At 55.8% G+C, this 17,066-nt stretch overlaps 1 protein-coding gene across 1 annotated transcript; it reads left to right on the top strand.

Moving 5' to 3' along the window:
• The first annotated feature begins 1,018 nt into the window (after positions 1–1,018).
• Positions 1,019–10,451, top strand: DLL4 (delta like canonical Notch ligand 4). Its single transcript, XM_016220384.2, has 11 exons — positions 1,019–1,103; positions 1,213–1,482; positions 1,983–2,040; positions 2,846–3,112; positions 3,551–3,611; positions 3,693–3,823; positions 5,856–6,025; positions 6,193–6,412; positions 7,560–8,262; positions 8,773–8,881; positions 9,419–10,451. Exons 1-11 carry the CDS (start codon positions 1,038–1,040, stop codon positions 9,422–9,424), a joined length of 2,061 nt encoding a protein of 686 aa, XP_016075870.1. The 5' UTR covers positions 1,019–1,037; the 3' UTR covers positions 9,425–10,451.
• Positions 10,452–17,066: the final 6,615 nt, after the last annotated feature.

The raw sequence follows: 17,066 nt of genomic DNA, 5'->3' as shown, positions 1-17,066 counted from the left end.
GTCAGAAGGGACCAAGCACGCGCTGGACGCGCACCCCCATCCCCCCGGCCACAAGGGAGGGAGACGCCCACCAGGTGGAGGGAGGGAGCTCTGAGCCTTAGACCCTGCGCCCCTCTCTGTGTGGCGTGCGACCACCGAGAGGGTCAATGCGCCCGCTCGCTTCCTTGCTGAGCCCGGGAGGCGTGGTGGGTGGTCGCTCTCGGATTGAGGCCTGACCTAGCGAGGGCTCCAGAAGCTCCGTGAAGGAGCGGGAGATCCGAGTCCTTTAGCGCTGGTTTCGCTTTCCGGACATAAGTTCTTTTTACCTGCTGCAGGTAACTAGCGCTGGCTGCGGACGCACCTCGCCCGGGGACTCCCCAGTGTCTCTGCCCCCCAGAACCATTCCAGAATCACTCGCTCACCTCCCGTCCCATACACCCCGGCACTCCCCCTATTCTCCCACGGCCGGGGTCTACGCGCGTAACCCGGTGATTGCGAAGAACTGGTCCTCTCCGCACGCGCAGAGCTGGGGGACCCAGGGGCTGAGAGCCGCACGGATGGGCGGGGACCTGTGCCTGACTGGCTGGCGGGAGGGGGGGGATGGCGGGGGCGGAGGCCCCCTCCGGGCGGCGCTGAGGCTGTAGCGGAGGCCGGAGGGGAGGGGAGAGTGACAGGCAGAGAGGAGACGAGCCAATATATATAAGGAAGGCTCCCGAGCGCGCAGGTTTCAGTAGCGGCGCTGAGCGCAGGCTGGGGACTCCAGGCCAAGAGCTGCAGCTCAAGCCGCCTCAGTGCACTGCACCCGGGCACTAGCCGGCTTGCAGCCCCAAGATTAGCCCGAGGACACGTCCTCCGCGAGGCCGCCGCCCAGCCGCCCTCACCTGGATTACCTGCCGCGGCAATCTGAGCGGAGCTAGCGAGAAGGCGAGGCGGGAGGAGAACGCCGAACGGAGCCTTGGTTTTTCAGAGACTCCTCCACGGGTGGACACACGCGGAGGCGGCGTCCCGAACCAAGCCAGCTTCAGGGCGGGCGGGTGGAGAGAGCGACGCCCCAGGGAATGGCAGCCGCGTCCAGTAGCGCCTCTGGTTGGGCGCTACTGTTGCTGGTGGCACTTTGTCAGCAGGTAATGTCCCGCGCCCCCTCCGCCCCCTCCCAGCGCGCTCCGGGCCTGAGCCCTGGCGTCCACCGAGCTGACGGCTCCCCTCTCTCCTTCCCTGGTCCCTGTGCAACAGCGCGCGGCCGGCTCCGGAGTCTTCCAGCTGCAGCTGCAGGAGTTTGCCAACGAGCGCGGCGTACTGGCCAGCGGGCTGCCGTGCGAGCGGGGCTGCCGGACCTTCTTCCGCGTCTGCCTTAAGCACTTCCAGGCGGTGGTCTCGCCGGGGCCCTGCACCTTCGGCAGCGTCTCCACACCTGTGTTGGGCACCAACTCCTTCGCCGTCGGGGACGACAGTAGCGGCGGAGGGCGCAACCCTCTCCAACTGCCTTTCAATTTCACCTGGCCGGTGAGCACAGCCTGGGCGCACTGGGAGGTCACGAAAGCCAAGAAAAGAGGGCTCCCTGAGACCAAAGCTTTTCCCCCAGATTTCCTTGCTCCCCTACAAAACAAAACAAGGGGAGTTCGCTTCTGATCCTTTCTTTCGACTCTCTCCTGGGACCTCATCCTCTGGAAGGCTCTCACCAGTCTCCCTTTCCCAGTTCTACGCTCTCTCTTCTCCCAGCTCATGGGATATGATTTTCGTCATCCCGGCGCGTCTCCCACCTCCGAATGGCTTTCGCGTGCATTCCCGCATCCTTCAGCGCCTCCTATCCGGGGTTCTCCTCTCGCCTTTCGTGCTCGCGCGCAATACTGCGCGCAGACCCGTTAGGTTGACCCGGGCGCGGTAACTGTATCCTGCAATTAGATTAATTAAACCGGCTGCCGCAAGGCACCCCCCCCACCACCACCACCCAGCTCATCTCGCTATCTCTCCGTCTTCCCCCGCCCCCTCCATCCGCTTCCCAGGGAACCTTCTCACTGATCATCGAGGCTTGGCACGCGCCGGGAGAAGACCTGGGGCCAGGTGAGTAGCTTGCTCCGCCGCCACAGGGGGGCGACACGGCGCAGCGCCGAAGGAGTTAACCTGTAATAATAGGCGGGGGAAGTGCGGGGCGAGGGGGTGGGGGGCCGGACGCTCAGCTCGGCCGGGAGCTGCGCCCCGCGCTGGACGCTCGGATTCCGCCCGCTGCCTGGACTCTGAGCACAATTGCGTTTCCTGCGGGTTATTTTTGGCGTGGGAACGCGGGGAGCACGGCGGTGAGAAAGGCCGAAGCTGCCAGCGCCGCTGACGGGCCCCTTCCTGTATTTTACACCTTTCGCGAATTCCGCTCCTTTGGAAAGGGAATAATGGCTTTGGGATGTTGTTCTGACACAGAGGAAAAGGATATTTCAGCAGCACAACAATTCTCACTTTGAAAAGGAAAAAGAAAAGCATTCCCCATTTCTGAGGGCAGAACCCCTGAGCGGGCGCCCGAGGACCCCTTGCTCCCAGGGTCCTCCCTCCACGGAGAGCTTTTCTTTTTCTCATTTCTTTCTTTCTGTCTTTCCCCCCCTTTTTTTCCATTCTGACCTCTTTTCCTCTTTCCCCTGCCTATCTGCTTCCAGAGCACTGGGATATCTTAACATCCTTCTATTGTCCCCCTTTTGAATAGTATCAGGCCCCCTGCACAGGCGCACACACAGGGCAGCTAAGAAGTGGGACCCTTGGGTTCCTCTGGACTATGCTTGCTGGCAGGTGGGGGTCATCTGGACAACTGGTTTGATCCAGCAGTTGCTGGCACCCTTGGGGACAGGCTGCCCTTCCTTGACCTGGCCCTCTGCCCCTTCAGAGGCCATGCCACCAAACGCGCTCATCAGCAAGATCACCATCCAGGGCTCCCTAGCTGTGGGCCAGAACTGGTCATTGAAAGAGCAGACCGGCCCTCTCCCAACAAGGCTGCGCTACTCTTACCGGGTCATCTGCAGTGACAACTACTATGGGGACAACTGCTCACGGCTGTGCAAGAAGCGCAATGACCTCTTCGGCCACTACGTGTGCCAGCCAGATGGCAGCCTGTCCTGTCTGCCTGGCTGGACTGGGGAGTACTGCGAACACCGTAAGCAGCCAAGCTCTCTCCCACTTGCCTGGAGGGGGGTCCCCTGAGCAAAAAAACAGAAAACAAACAAACAAAAAAACGGTGGCTGCTTCTCCTCACAGCCTGCCTCCCTCACAGAGCAGGTCTGGGCTGCCCACTAGCTGGGCCTCGGGAGCAGCTGGGGATGCTTAGGACAGGTTTGGGCTCAGAACTTTCTCTTCTGAGTGCTCCTCCCCATTGTGCCAGAGCTTCAAGAACCCCATTATTGCATTCCATCCAGCCTGGATTCTCCTTCCCTGTGCCACCGGTTCCCTTTAGGACAGCCATGGCTCTTCTGGGAGGCCAAGAGTTGGAAGTGAGCTCAGGAGAACTGGGGGCACCCCCAAGGCCAGGAGAGGGAGAGTGGGCTTCAGAGGCGTTGGCATCCCAACCTCACCCAGCTCTGTTTTCTTTCCTCAGCTGTCTGTCTTTCTGGCTGTCATGAGCAGAATGGCTACTGCAACAAACCAGCAGAGTGCATGTGAGTACGGGACAGGAAGTGGGAGGGGGACATCCCCTGGCCAGACCCTCAGCTCACCTCAGCCTCCCTTTTGTTTCACAGCTGCCGGCCAGGCTGGCAGGGCCGATTGTGCAACGAATGCATCCCCCACAATGGCTGTCGCCATGGCACTTGTACCATTCCCTGGCAGTGTACCTGTGATGAGGGCTGGGGAGGCCTATTCTGTGACCAAGGTGAGTGAAGGCAAAGAGAGGACGCAGAGGGGGTGGGAGAGATGGGCAAGGGGTGGGAACCAGAGTTATCACCTGGAGCCTTCTTACTTGGTGACTGCTGAGCTGGCTTTCCCATGACCCTTCAAGGAGCTTGGGGCTTTCAAGGATCTTTACAGTTGCCTTAGAATAAGATGGTGGGTGCTTATTCCTCCAGTACTGGGTAGGCAGGGTGGCTGGAGAAGCCAGGAGGGTGACAAATTGGTAGCCTGGAGATTGCATTCATAAATTCTAGTAAAGCTGTGCCCTGGCCGGTGTGGCTCAGTTGGTTGAGCATCATCCTGTGCACCAGAGAGCTTGCTGGTTTCCAGTCAGGGCACATGCCCAGGTTGCAGGCTTGATCCCCAGTAGGGGGCATGCAGGAGGCAGGCCATCCATGTTTCTTTCTCATAGATGTGTTTCTCTCTCTCTCTCTCTCTCTCTCTCTCTCTCTCTCCCTTCTTCTCTCTCTAAAGTCAATAAAAACATTTTTAAAAAATTCTAGTAAGGCTAGAGAGAGAGGGATGCTGGGCTCAGTTCCTCTTTCTACCTCATAGTTACCTATTAACCCCCTAAGTGTTTGCTTACCTGCCAGGGCTGTTTGAGCAGCTCTCCCCTAAACAGCTGTCTGGTGGGGTGTGCCCACCAGCTGCCCGGAGGCTGGGTGACCTGGGCCTCTGGGTGGAGTGACATCTAACTGACTTTTCGGTGTGGGCAGAAACAGTCTCCCTTGTTCATCCTCAGTTGCACTTGCCAGGCAGCTGCCTGAGCCCACACTGTCCTTCCTGGTGTTTGGCGGGGCTGTTCACTCTTCTGGCTATACAGGGGTCTGCCAGCCCAACTGTGGAGGAGGGATCCTTTATCTCTTTCATCCTGGGAGCCAGCTGCAGCATGTGCCTCCCATTTTCAGGGGCAAATGGGGTGGCTGCTGCCATGGAAACACCAGTACAAGCCTGGGTAGGGTGGGCAGAGGGCTTGCCAGGATAGAAAGAACTTGCCTAGGCCCTGGCTCGCTGGCAACAAGGGGCTTGGAATTCAGCCCCTGTATTGTGCCTGTGTTGTTTTCCCCCCCTCCCCTCCAAATACACACACACACACACGCACACACACACACACACACCCCTGGTTCCTGCCCTTTCTCTTTCCTCTGCCCACATTTGCTCCCAGGTGACACAGTCATATACTCATCACATGCAAACACAGCCCTCACAGTCCCAATGTTTGCTCTGTCTGGTTCTCCCTCCCTGTCCGTCCCAAATAAGAAAACAAGTACATTTCAATTTTTTTTCAATCCTCAACCACGGATATTTTTTCCGTTGCTTTTTGGAGGGAGTGGAGGGGAGAGAGGAGGAGAGAGAGAGAAACATCGATGTGAGAGAGACACATCAACTGGTTGCCTCCTGCACCCATTCTGACCAGGGCCAGGGATCCAGCCTGCAGCTGAGGTATGTTCCCTTGGCCGAAATCAAACCCGGGACCCTTCAGTCTGTGGGCCAATGCTCCAACTACTGAGCCAAACCAGCTAGGGCAATACTTACATTTCAAAATACTCTCATAATGAATTCCCCTTTAAAAAACTGCCCGGTCACTACCTATAGTGGCTCTTGCCACCCTGCCCCTCCTACCATTTCCACCTGTTAAAATGTTATCCCTCCTTCCAGGCTTAGCTCAGCTTCCCTTCCTCCATGAAACTTTTTCTGATTTCCTCCTCAGCACATGGCCTTGCCTTCCACTCCTCTTCCTTACCTTCATCTTATTCTGCCTGCTGGTGTTTGTGAGCTTACCTGGCAGGCAGTTGTCCATCTGTTTTTCAACTTTGGTTGATTGCACTGGTCAGATGTGAGTCAAGGTGCTTCAATATACATGATTTCACTGGAGGAGAAGGGAGGGTATTTGGGCCTGGATGACTGAGTTGAAGCCTCTGGGCCAAACATGGGCAGTGAACTTACACTACAAGGAGCCTGGAGGTGGGACGATTCTCTGGCTCTGCTCACCTGGTTGGTTCCTGTCTCTGCAGATCTCAACTATTGCACCCATCACTCCCCATGCAAGAATGGGGCAACGTGCTCTAACAGTGGGCAGCGGAGCTACACCTGCACCTGTCGCCCTGGCTACACTGGTGTGGACTGTGAGCTGAAGCTCAGCGAGTGTGACAGCAACCCCTGTCGCAATGGAGGCAGCTGTAAGGTGAGGCCCAGGCCAGTGCAGAAAGGCAGAGATCTGGCCAGGTGGTGCCTAGCATCCCCACCGCAGGAAGCCATAGGCAGGCATTGTGGACATATGGGGCCTACCCCTCCGCCATGCATCCCTGCCCCCCAGGATCTGACTTTGGCCCTTTTCTGGTCTCTCTCCAGCACCAGGAGGATGGCTACCACTGCCTGTGTCCCCCAGGCTACTATGGCTTGCACTGTGAACACAGCACCTTGAACTGTGCCAACTCCCCTTGCTTCAATGGGGGCTCCTGCCGGGAGCGCAACCAGGGGACCAGCTATGCCTGTGAATGCCCTCCCAACTTCACTGGCTCCAACTGCGAGAAGAAAGTGGACAGGTGTACCAGCAACCCGTGTGCCAATGGTGCGTCTTGTTGCCTTGCTAACTCGGTGTATCAGCCCTGGGGACAAGAGCGCCTTCTGGTGAGGGAAAGTCAGGAGACGAGAGAGGCCTTGTCTGTCATCCTGGGGAGGCTGAGTGGGTCCCCTCCTGCTCTGGATGGTGAAGAGCTTGCTTGATGAGCTGGGTAGCTTTGAAAGAGGGGCAGGTTAGCAATGGGTGCAGACCTTAGGAGAAGGAGTAGTGTGTACCCTGAGTGGCTTCCATTCCTATTTCCATTCCTAGTGCCTGCTAGGGTGGCCGCTGACCTGCCCCAGGAAGTCCTGGGCTAGAGAGAGGGACGCCTGAGGCCTCTTGTCCCTCCTCAAGGGAGGCTGGTGTGGTCGAGGCCCTATTCCTGAACACCTTACCTTGCCGCGTGGCCACATGGAGCCTGGTATGGCACAAGGCATCTAGAATGTTCAGCATCTTTCGGGCTGCAAAGCATGCTGGTTATCTTTGTCTCCTTGGCGTCCTGGTGACTTGCTGTGAGGCAGCTGAACAGCACTGTGCAGGAGAGAAGCCTCAAGAGCTGGAGAGAGGTTGGAAGGGCTGAGATGGAGTCTGCTCTCTGGCTAATCACTTAGTTAACTCCCTGGAGCCACAGTTTCTTCATCACTGAATGGGAAATATAATACCTGTCCTCTCTCTTTCATGTGGTTATGAAGATCAGATGAAACAATAATAATTACGTTTATCTGAACATTTACCATATACCAGGGATGCCCTCCTGCGCTCTTGCATAGTCCCACCTAGCCCTCAGAGATCTCCTGTGGAGGGGATAGCACTGTACTCCAATTTAACAAGTAAGGAAACTGAGGCTTAGAAATAAGGTAAAGCAACAGGTGCCAGATCCACAGATTCAAATCCAAGCATATTTGTCTGATTCTACTGTAAAGCTCTGTGAGATGCTAGTGATTTTATACATGAGCCCATGGAGGCATAGCAACCAGGGTGCCCTCAACTCCAGGTCCCCTGACTCTTTGTGCAGTGCTCCTCATAGTGGGACCTGTAAGTGCTGGCTGTGTTTATGGAGGCAGGACCTGAGCTCATTCCTGGGAAGGAGCGCTCACCCTCTGCACCAGAGGGGTTCCCAGGCGATTGCTGACTTGTGCCCTTTGTGTACCTACAGGAGGCCAGTGTCTGAACCGAGGTCCAAGTCGCATATGCCGTTGCCGTCCTGGATTCACAGGCACCCACTGTGAACTGCACATCAGCGACTGTGCCCGCAGCCCTTGTGCCCATGGTGGCACCTGCCATGACCTGGAGAATGGGCTCGTGTGCACCTGCCCTGCTGGCTTCTCTGGCAGGCTCTGTGAGGTGCGGGCATCCAGTGACGCCTGTGCCTCAGGACCCTGCTTCAATGGGGCCACCTGCTACATTGGCCGCTCCCCCGACAACTTCGTTTGCAACTGTCCCTATGGCTTTGTGGGCAGCCGCTGCGAGTTCCCTGTGAGCATGCCACCAAGCTTCCCCTGGGTGGCTGTCTCCCTGGGCGTGGGGCTAGTGGTGGTGCTGGTGTTGCTGGGCATGGTGGCAGTGGCTGTGCGGCAGCTGCGGCTTCGGCGGCCGGATGACAGCAGCAGGGAGGCCATGAACAACTTGTCAGACTTCCAGAAGGACAACCTGATCCCCGCTGCCCAGCTCAAGAACACAAACCAGAAGAAGGAGCTGGAAGTGGACTGTGGCCTGGACAAGTCCAACTGTGGCAAACAGCAAAACCACACATTGGACTATAATCTGGCCCCAGGACCCCTGGGGCGGGGGACCATACTGGGGAAGTATTCCCACAGTGACAAGAGCTTAGGGGAGAAGGCGCCACTGCGGTTACACAGGTGAGCAGCACCTAGAGGCCCAGGGCCTGGCCACAGACCAGACCCCTAAGTGGTACTATCTGGGCTCCCTCAGGACAGGTGGGAGGCTGGCACCAGGCCTTTGACTGCTTTTAAGCAAACAGGGTTTTGCTACTGATCTTCCAACAAAAGTTCCACCAGGGGTCTTTTGTCCCTCCCTCATATTCATTCATTCATTCATTCACAAATGTCAAGTGTCCATATGGTGTCTCTTGTGACTTCCATCTTTCTGTCATGGCTTGCCTCTAGAGGCAATGCTGGCTTTTGCCAGGCCTGAGCTCCTCTGGTAAGGTTGGGGGTCCAGTGGCTCTCTTAGGGGTCTGTTCCTATCTGTCCCCCAGGCTAGCGTTGGGCAGCCCCGGTCCCTGTGTCTTCTCCCAGAGCCACTTATGCCAGTGCCCTTTGGCTCTCCAGGGTCCAGGTTAGTGCCCCTACCCTTCCCCCAGCCCTCTCCCCATACCTCCCTCAGCAGCCTGTCTTGTGTTCCCTTAGTGAAAAGCCAGAGTGTCGGATATCAGCGATATGCTCCCCCAGGGACTCCATGTACCAGTCTGTGTGTTTGATATCAGAAGAGAGGAACGAATGTGTCATTGCCACAGAGGTGAGTGCTGGGCTCGCCTGCCCTTCCAGCATGTCCCTGCCTGCCTTTTGGGGTTGGGGAAGTGGTCTGGTTACTCTTGACCCTAGGAGCCACTCTGGGGTGGGTCAGGACCCTTCCTTGGCAGGCCAAATTCATAGCTCTTGGGTTGGTCCTTGCTGGCCTCGTTGAAACAGAGGGTGTGAAACAGGAGCCGTGCTGGTGAGCCCAGCCTGGTCTCTTCCTGCTGCGCTAGTGCTGGGCTGGGCAGCTGTGGCACCTGGCCAGCTCCCAGGCGCTGCTTCCCAGCTGCTGGTGGGTGAGGGTGGTTGCCTTGTGCCTCTCCTGCCCCTTCTCCCTGGCTTCCTCCATTGCCCCACTTTATGAGTGTAGGCTCCCAGGCATGTGCATGTGCTGGGACAGAAGACTGGGGAGGCCTGTCCTACCTTTCCTTCACCCCACCTGTCCCACTGGCTTCTCCCAGGGAGGCCCAGGGCAGCCTTGGAGGGAGGGCTTTGTACTCCGGGGTAACCCACTCTCCCACTTTCTACATTCTCCCAGGTATAAGGCAGAAGCCTCCCAGGACATTCCAGCTTTGCCCAGAGGCTGGACCTTCCTTTTGCATTGTTTACATTGCATCCTGGATGGGACGTTTTTAATATGCAACGTGCTGCTCTCAGGAGGAAGAGGGAATGGCATGAACGGACAGACTGTGAAACTCGCCAAGAGATGCAGTACCTTCCACATCTCTGGGTGTCTGTCTGGCATCAGATTGGCAGCCGCACCAGCCAGGGGAAGAGAGAAGAGGAGAGGTGCCACTTGGACCTGCCCTGCCAGCGGTGGCCTTCAGAGGGCTCCTTTGGAGCTCTGGCCTGTTTTCCAGAGGGAGTGGTAGTGGCCCTGTAGGGCTTGGAGCTGCTGTGGCCTCCACTGGCATCTGTGTTTCCAAAAGTGCCTTTGGCCCAGGCTCCATGGTGACAGCTGGGTCCAAATCAGAGAGGAGAGAGGAGGCCAGTAAGGGCAGGGTCATCTGTGGGCCAGGAAACCACCAGGTGTGGCTGTTGGCAGGGGTTCCCCTGCAGGTAGGTGAGCACACGCAGGGGGAGGAGCACTTTCTGCATGTGCCTCCAACTACTGTGTATGGGCCTTGCTCATAACACCACCCAGCCTCTCCCTGGCCCAGGCCCTCTGGGTAAGAATGTTGGTAAGCCTTACCTGGCTTCCAGAGCCTCTGGCCTTTGTGCCTCTGAGCTCGTGTGAGCAGACAAGTAGAGGGCCAGCCCAGGGTGCCTGGCCTAACTAGAGCGCTCAGGGCAGTGATGTGGGAAATTCCAGTGAGGGAGAAATTTGGTGTTGTTGTCACCCAGGCCCTTTCCTCTCTCAAGCCCATTCCTATGGCCTTGAGTCTGAGCTCTGCCCATGCCCACTACTGCCCCTAGTCGATCTTCAGAAATCAATAATATGAGTTTTTATTTTGTTTGTTTTTGTAGTTTATTTTGGAGTCTAGTATTTTGATAATTTAAGAATCAGAAGCACTGACCTTTCTACATTTTATAACATTATTTTGTATATAATGTGTATTTATAATATGGAACAGATGTGTATAGGAGTTTATTACTTCTTGGGTCCTGTCTTTGTGATGGTCGAGTGGGAATCCTCTCCCCATCCTCTCTGACTCCCCTTCTCATATTGCTGCCAGCTGCTCCACAAGAACTTCTGGGCCCCGTGCATACACTTGGGCTTGGCCTGCTGTGCTCCAGGCGCTTGTCCCCTTCCATTCCCTGGGGAGCCTGGCCTCACCCATCTAGTACCCAGCCGAGGCCAGCCTTCCCTGCCTGATGGTAGGAGGCTGGCTGTGGCTCCCCCACCCCCCTTAATGCTCCCAGAATTACTTGGGGGATATGCTCCCTGGCCTAAATCTATCCCCCTTTTCTCTCAAGTCTGAAAAAGCTTATGGGCCCCAAAGTCAGCCTGGGGGATATAGGAATTTCGGGAAAGAGGACAATCCTGCCTGTTTCCCTCTTTTCAAAAGGGTTCTCTTGTTGAAGAATGGAGTCTCTGAACCATGATGGCATCTGGGTCCTTCCTCCTGCCAATGCAGGGTTTTAGATGGGCTGGCACCTTACTCTTTTTTTCAGCCCCAGTAGGGCATTAGTCTTGGGGTGGGGGGCTTTGCCTTGGGTCTAACCTCCTTGCAGCTGGGCAAGAGAGCTGTCTGGGTACCTGGTCTGCAGGGAGGGGAGGAAGAGGAGATGGTGGCTTTCCCTGAGTCCAGGTTTCTCTGGCTGAGACACTAATGAGGAAGTTTCCAGTCTCAACTTCATGCCTAGTTTCCTCTAAGGTGCAGAATGGTCCTAGGCTGCCAGTCCTCTCTTTATGGCCATAGACATACCCCATGGAGAGCAAATGGTGAAAAAAATGAGCCATCAACAAGCTGAGCAGATGCTCTCAGCTCTCAGCCTTTCAGTAAGGCAAAATAGACCCGCCAGCTGCTCCCAGTGGAGTCCAAGTATATGCAGTGCTACTTGCCTCCATTTCCTCTTTCGTCCTGCACACAAACAGCGTGCCTACCCCTGATCTGAGTGCCTATGCCAGAGACCTGGAAGCCAGAGACCTAGGCTCATCACACTCTGCACGCACAGGCTCCACGCCTCACTCATTGGTGTCTGTTCCCTCGTTGCACACACAGGGTATCAAACAGGAAAGCATTCAGGGAACCGTTCCCACAGCCTGAGCCGGCAGCAGGGGGAAGAACAACACGACCTCACTCTTCCTGCCCAAAATGAAACAGGAAAGCAGCTCCCGGACCCTGGGGGGTGGGGGAAACTGGGCTGGGACACGCAGGCCAGATGACGAGGCTCCCATGTGGGGGACAGGTAGGACACCCGCAGGCCTGCACGTCCACACCACCAGGCTGTGCTGGACTGCACTGACTGCCAGCCCCTTAAAGAAGAGCCCTGGAGAGGAGCTAGCTGGCTAGACCCACTCACTGGCTCTGATACCCTAGACAGGGAGCTGGGAGAGCCCACCACACCAGCTTTCTGGGGAAAGGCGACCCACGTGTGGACTTGGTCTGGGCAGTTCCAACCTGTAGCTCATGCCAGGCTCCATCTCTATCGACGTGGCAGAAGATGGGCCAGGCACTTGTGGTGTAAACAGGACACGGTGGAAGTCCTCCTCTCCCCAGGATTTCCAGATCACTTCCTGAGGGTCCAATTCCTTCTCGTAGGTAAGGTACCTAAGACTTTCCTGATGGAGTGTCCAGGTGCACAGGAGAGGTCCCAGGCTTGGCAGAAACAAGGTCAGATGATAGCTCTAGACTCACTGTGGAGTCCTCTCCATGGCTTAGCAGATGCCCATATTTAATCTGCATGGGTATTTCACAAGAGAATTCAGAGTTTAGTAGTTCATGAACAGCCTGGAGGCAGTGCCCTGCCCACAGGATAAGTCTGACCCCACAGTGACCTCCAGCTCTGAGGACAGCTGCTTTTTCAGGACTCAGTGGCTGGGAAACACCTGGATATCACTGTGGGGGGGGTGAGTCAGGGAGAGGCTGTGAAGAAGGAATAACGTCTTTATTCTGCTTGCTCAGCCAAGGTCACCTCTGCTGCTTCAGGGCTATGGGCGACCGATCAGGGGGTAGAAAAAGACAGTGGCTCCTACCTCCCCCTATCCCAAGCTAGATTAAACGGCCAGACTAAACTCAGGTAGTATGAATGCTCCACCTCTGACGGGGACCCACAGGGCTCTCCCCTCTTTGCGGCGCTCCCAGTCTTCTCGTGGGTCGCCAGGATCCGCGGACCCAGCCCCCTCACCCCCACCCGCACGGTCTGCTGCCTTCCAGGAAGGGGATGGAAGTGATTCACTCCGGGTGCTATGACTGTCCCCTGCGGGGGAGAGGATGCGCCAGGGAGGTCCCAGCAGCCTTCCCAGGGCGGCCGCGCCCTCCTTCGCGCCCAGGGCGCACGGTCCGACCCCGCGGCCCGACCGGATCCCTCTGGACGCGGAGGCGCGGTCGGCGGCGGAAGGAGGCGGGGCGGCGGGGCGGTCGGCCCTCCACCTGCTGTGCCCGCCGGGCGCCCCGGAGGTCCCGGGCTCCCCGCTCCCCGCTCCCCCCGCTCTTTGTTACAGCGCGACTTCCTGTTTGCGGCCGCCGGACCTGGGCTCGCTTCCCGGGCCGGGAAGCCGCCGAAGGCCGCGAGTTTCTCGCAGACTCCCCCGCCCTCGCCGGCTCCGCCTCCGCCTCTCGCACCCGAACCCCGCCCCCCGCCTGGGAGCCCAGCTGCCCGGCACCAGAGGGCGCTGCGGGGCCATCGGCCCCTCCAGGCTGGGGGTCAGCCCTTCTCGGTCCTGGGGAACCAGCCGGGAGAGGGGCAGCTGGACGCGAAATCAGTTTTCGTCCTTTCGGCGCAGAGCTCCCTCCAGGCCCCGAACCCCGAGCCGAGGGAGTAAACCGGGGAGCGCTCACCGCGAGGCTGTCCCCTGAGTATGACTCAGGCTGCCCCGAGGCAGGGCCGTTTCGCACACTCTGACCCGCGCAGCAGCCGGCTCCCCCCACCTCGCCGCCCTCCGGCCTCCCCCAGCCAGCATCCTGATGGAGGGAACGGGGAAGGGCTGGAGAGGGCACCGGGTTTGGGTCCCGAGGCTGAAGCTCCCCGCCAGCACCACCTGTTATTGCCAGGTGACCTGGGACAAGTCCATCTATTCCTTCATTCCTTCCACACTGTTCGAGCCCCCTTTATATGCCTGACATTGGCGACAAAACATGGTCACTGCCCAAGGACGCCAACCATCTAGTTAATTAACCTTAACCTCTCAGAGGATAATACCTCTTGCACGTTCCTGCGAGGTTGAAATGAGTTAGAGTATGAAAATATTTGTGGGCAACGAGTTTCCCCACTGATGGGTTAAGTCTTCTCAAGTTATGCTAGCAAACCACAGGATGGGGTGGGCTAGAGAGGAGCTTGGAGCCTGGATTGATGGACTCAGCGGTAGCCCTAGGACCAAGGAGGCAGCTGAGATCCCAGGTTGCCTCCACCATTGCTTCCCTTCGTGCCTCTGTCTTTAAGGAACACCAGTAGGCTGGGTCAACCTCTTCTGATGTGGGCAATAGTGGAAGGGAGATCCTGGCTGTAGGAAGGGACAGCAGGACCCCCAAGTCCTCAAGAGTCCCCTTCCTCTTGGAGATCTGCCACACAAGTGGGTTTTGCCACCTTTTCCCTGGCCTCTGGGGCCCTGTTTCCTAATAACTCTTCGGCTAAGAGTGGACTCAGCCTGCTCCCTTCATCCTAAAGACCCCCTGAGGGCACAGCACAGAGTCCAAGAAGCCAGCTGAGCCTATGGCCAGACACAAGGTAACCGGAACCTCAGGAGTCTGGATTTAGCAATAGGTCGGCTCTGGACACAAGCTGTCCTGTGTCATGGCAGAGCCAAAGCCCTATGAGGCAGGGCCAGCCTGTCTGTCTCCAGTGATTCTTTCTCCTGGCTCAGGGAGGAAAAGCAAAAGGGAGTTAGCAAAAAGGCATGTGCCACTTGGCCTGTCCAAGAACTGATGTCTGTTTTCCACAGTGGCAGACATCTGGGCCAAGCCCCTCATACTAAGCCTGTCTGTTGTTCCACCTCCATCAGTGACTCCCTTCACTCAGTGTGTCCTCTTTCATCTCTCTGCTAAAAGAGATCTAAAACATTCTGGGGTCTCCTTCCCATTTTCAGTAGGCCCTTGGGGGATTGTGCCCCAGCTGCTCTCATTTAAGGGGTTTCACTTACTTGGCTATCTGTGGGCCTCAGAGTTTGCCCCCATAGTCATAATTCTCCAAATAGGCTGCTTTCCTGGAATTCTTTTCTAAAACCAGGTCCTACCATACTGCAGCATTTCTGTGGGGTCTGATGTACGACTCTGACCCTATGGGTATCTGCTCCGCACTAGCCTTGTCACTCCACTGAAATGCTCCCCATTGCAGTTCTCCTTAAGCCCAGCAGCCAGCCACTTCCTGGCCCCACAAACCACACCTTCCTCTTTCCTTGGAATTGGGAGCAAGGCCTTACCATCCCAACCCTCTGTTGGAGCCCTGACCTCTCCCCTTCCAGGTAGACTAGGCAGGAGGTTTGAATAACTGGAACCCTGGCCACCCTAGGGTACCGGATCAGCTGCATCTTCCTCCCTTCTTGGAAGCTAGAAGTGGGTAGGGTGCCAGGTTTTCCCACCATCCCATGAACTCTTCTGCTAGGACATGGGTGAATCCTTATACAGTGGTACCTCGGTTTTTGAACATCTCCATTGATGAACATTTCAGTTTAGGAACACGGTAAACCCGGAAGTAAATGCTTCGGTTTTCAAACACGCCTCGGAAGTTGAACATGCCACACGGCTTCCTCTGACGGCGAGATTCTGAGGCCTACCTGTCGGGTGTGGATCCCTCGGTTTTCGATCGTTTCAAAACTCGAACAGTCTTCTGGAACGGATTGCATTAGAAAACCGAGGTACTACTGTAGTCCCTGCTTTTGTGGATGGGGGAACCAAGTAGTCTTTGCCCCTTGCCCCTTAACCAGCTGAGCATCTGTCTTCTCTCCCTCTTCTGAGGTGGACTATATTGAGGGATTCAGCTACTTTCTTTCCACCTGTTTGCCAAAGTATTGGTGGGACTTATGTTCTTCTTACACATGCCAAAGGACACATTGATCTCTCTGAGGTCTGTCAGAAGCGTAGCCCCCTCATAGATTGTGGGTTATTTATTCTATTAATTAATTAATTTATTGATTGGTTTAGTTTTTAGAGAGAGAGGGAGGAGGGGGGAGGGAAAAAGAGAAACATCAATTTGCTGTTCCACTTATTTATGCATTCATTGGTTGTTTCTTGTTGGTTTTTTTGTTTTGTTTTGTTTTGTTTTTTTAATCCTCATTGGAAGATATTTTTTCCATTGATTTTTTAGAGAGTGGGAGAGAGGAAGAGAGAGAAACATCGACCTGAGAGACACATCGATTGGTTGCCTCCTGCACGAGCCCCAACCAGGGCCAGAGACTGAATTTGCACTGAGGTACGTGCCCTTGAACAGGAGTCAAGCCTGGACCCTTCACTTTGCGAGCAAACGCTCTAACCACTGAGCCAAACTGGCCAGGGCCATTGGTTGTTTCTTATATGCTCCTTGACTGGGGATTGAACTCGCAACCTTGGCATACCAGGATGATGCTCTAACCAACTGAGCTACCTGGCTAGGGTCAAGTAATTTATTTCTTCTAGCAACCCTCCCCCCAAACATACACAGAAAATTTCTCTTTGCTTAAGCAGCTATTCTATTTATAGTGTTCTTGGGGGAGACTATCACCCATTCTGCCTTTTTAAAAAATATGTCTTTATTGATTTCAGAGAGAGGAAGGGAGTGGGAGAATGGATAGAAACATCAATGAGAGAGAGTCACAGATTGGCTGCCTCCTGCGCGCCCCCTACTGGGGGTGGAGCCCACAACCCAGGCATGTGCCCTGAGCAGGAATGAACTGTGACCTCCAGGTTCATGGGTCAATGATCAACCACTGAGCCACACCAGCTGGGCCATTCTGCCTTTTAAAAATACTCCTTTAGCACCTTATTAGCTGGAATGATCTGTGAACTGTATGGCAAGAATGAAGGATGAGATAGCTGGAGGTTTCCTCCACTGAATCAAAAATACTTACCCTCATCACTTTCCTGACCCACCTAGTTCTTCTGAGCTGTGTCAGGCTGAGAAGTAGGGTAAAGGAAAACACACTCTTCCTGCGCATCTCTTCTATTCTCAGTACTCTACTACAGCAGGTCCTCAAGTTGTCATTTTGCTCAATGCTGTTTCATTATAACGTTGATGAGAAAAAAATCAGTTCCCAGCTGGGGCCAACATCTGTGTGGTTTCCATGTTCTCCCCATGTCTGTGTGAGTTTTCTCCAGGTGCTCTGGTTTCCTCCCGCATCCCAAAGATGTGCATGCGATGTGAATTGGTGCATCTAAATTGTCCCAGTCTGAGTGTGTGCTCTGTGTGTGTGTGTATCTGTGTGTGCCCCTTTGATGGAAGGGCATCCAGTCCAGGGTTGGATCCTCCTTGCACCCAGAGCTGCCAGGATAGGCTCTGGCCACTCATGATCCTGAACTGGAATAAGCAGGTTGGAAAATCATCATCTTGTTTTTATTCATCTTTCTTAAATGTATGTATAGCTCACACTTATTTCAATGCTTAATATGGAG

Source organism: Miniopterus natalensis, chromosome 1 (assembly GCF_054644295.1).
Source record: "Miniopterus natalensis isolate mMinNat1 chromosome 1, mMinNat1.hap1, whole genome shotgun sequence".
NCBI lineage: Eukaryota > Metazoa > Chordata > Mammalia > Chiroptera > Miniopteridae > Miniopterus > Miniopterus natalensis.
Note: the sequence above shows the minus strand (reverse complement) of the source record. Positions and strands in the feature narration are given on the sequence as shown.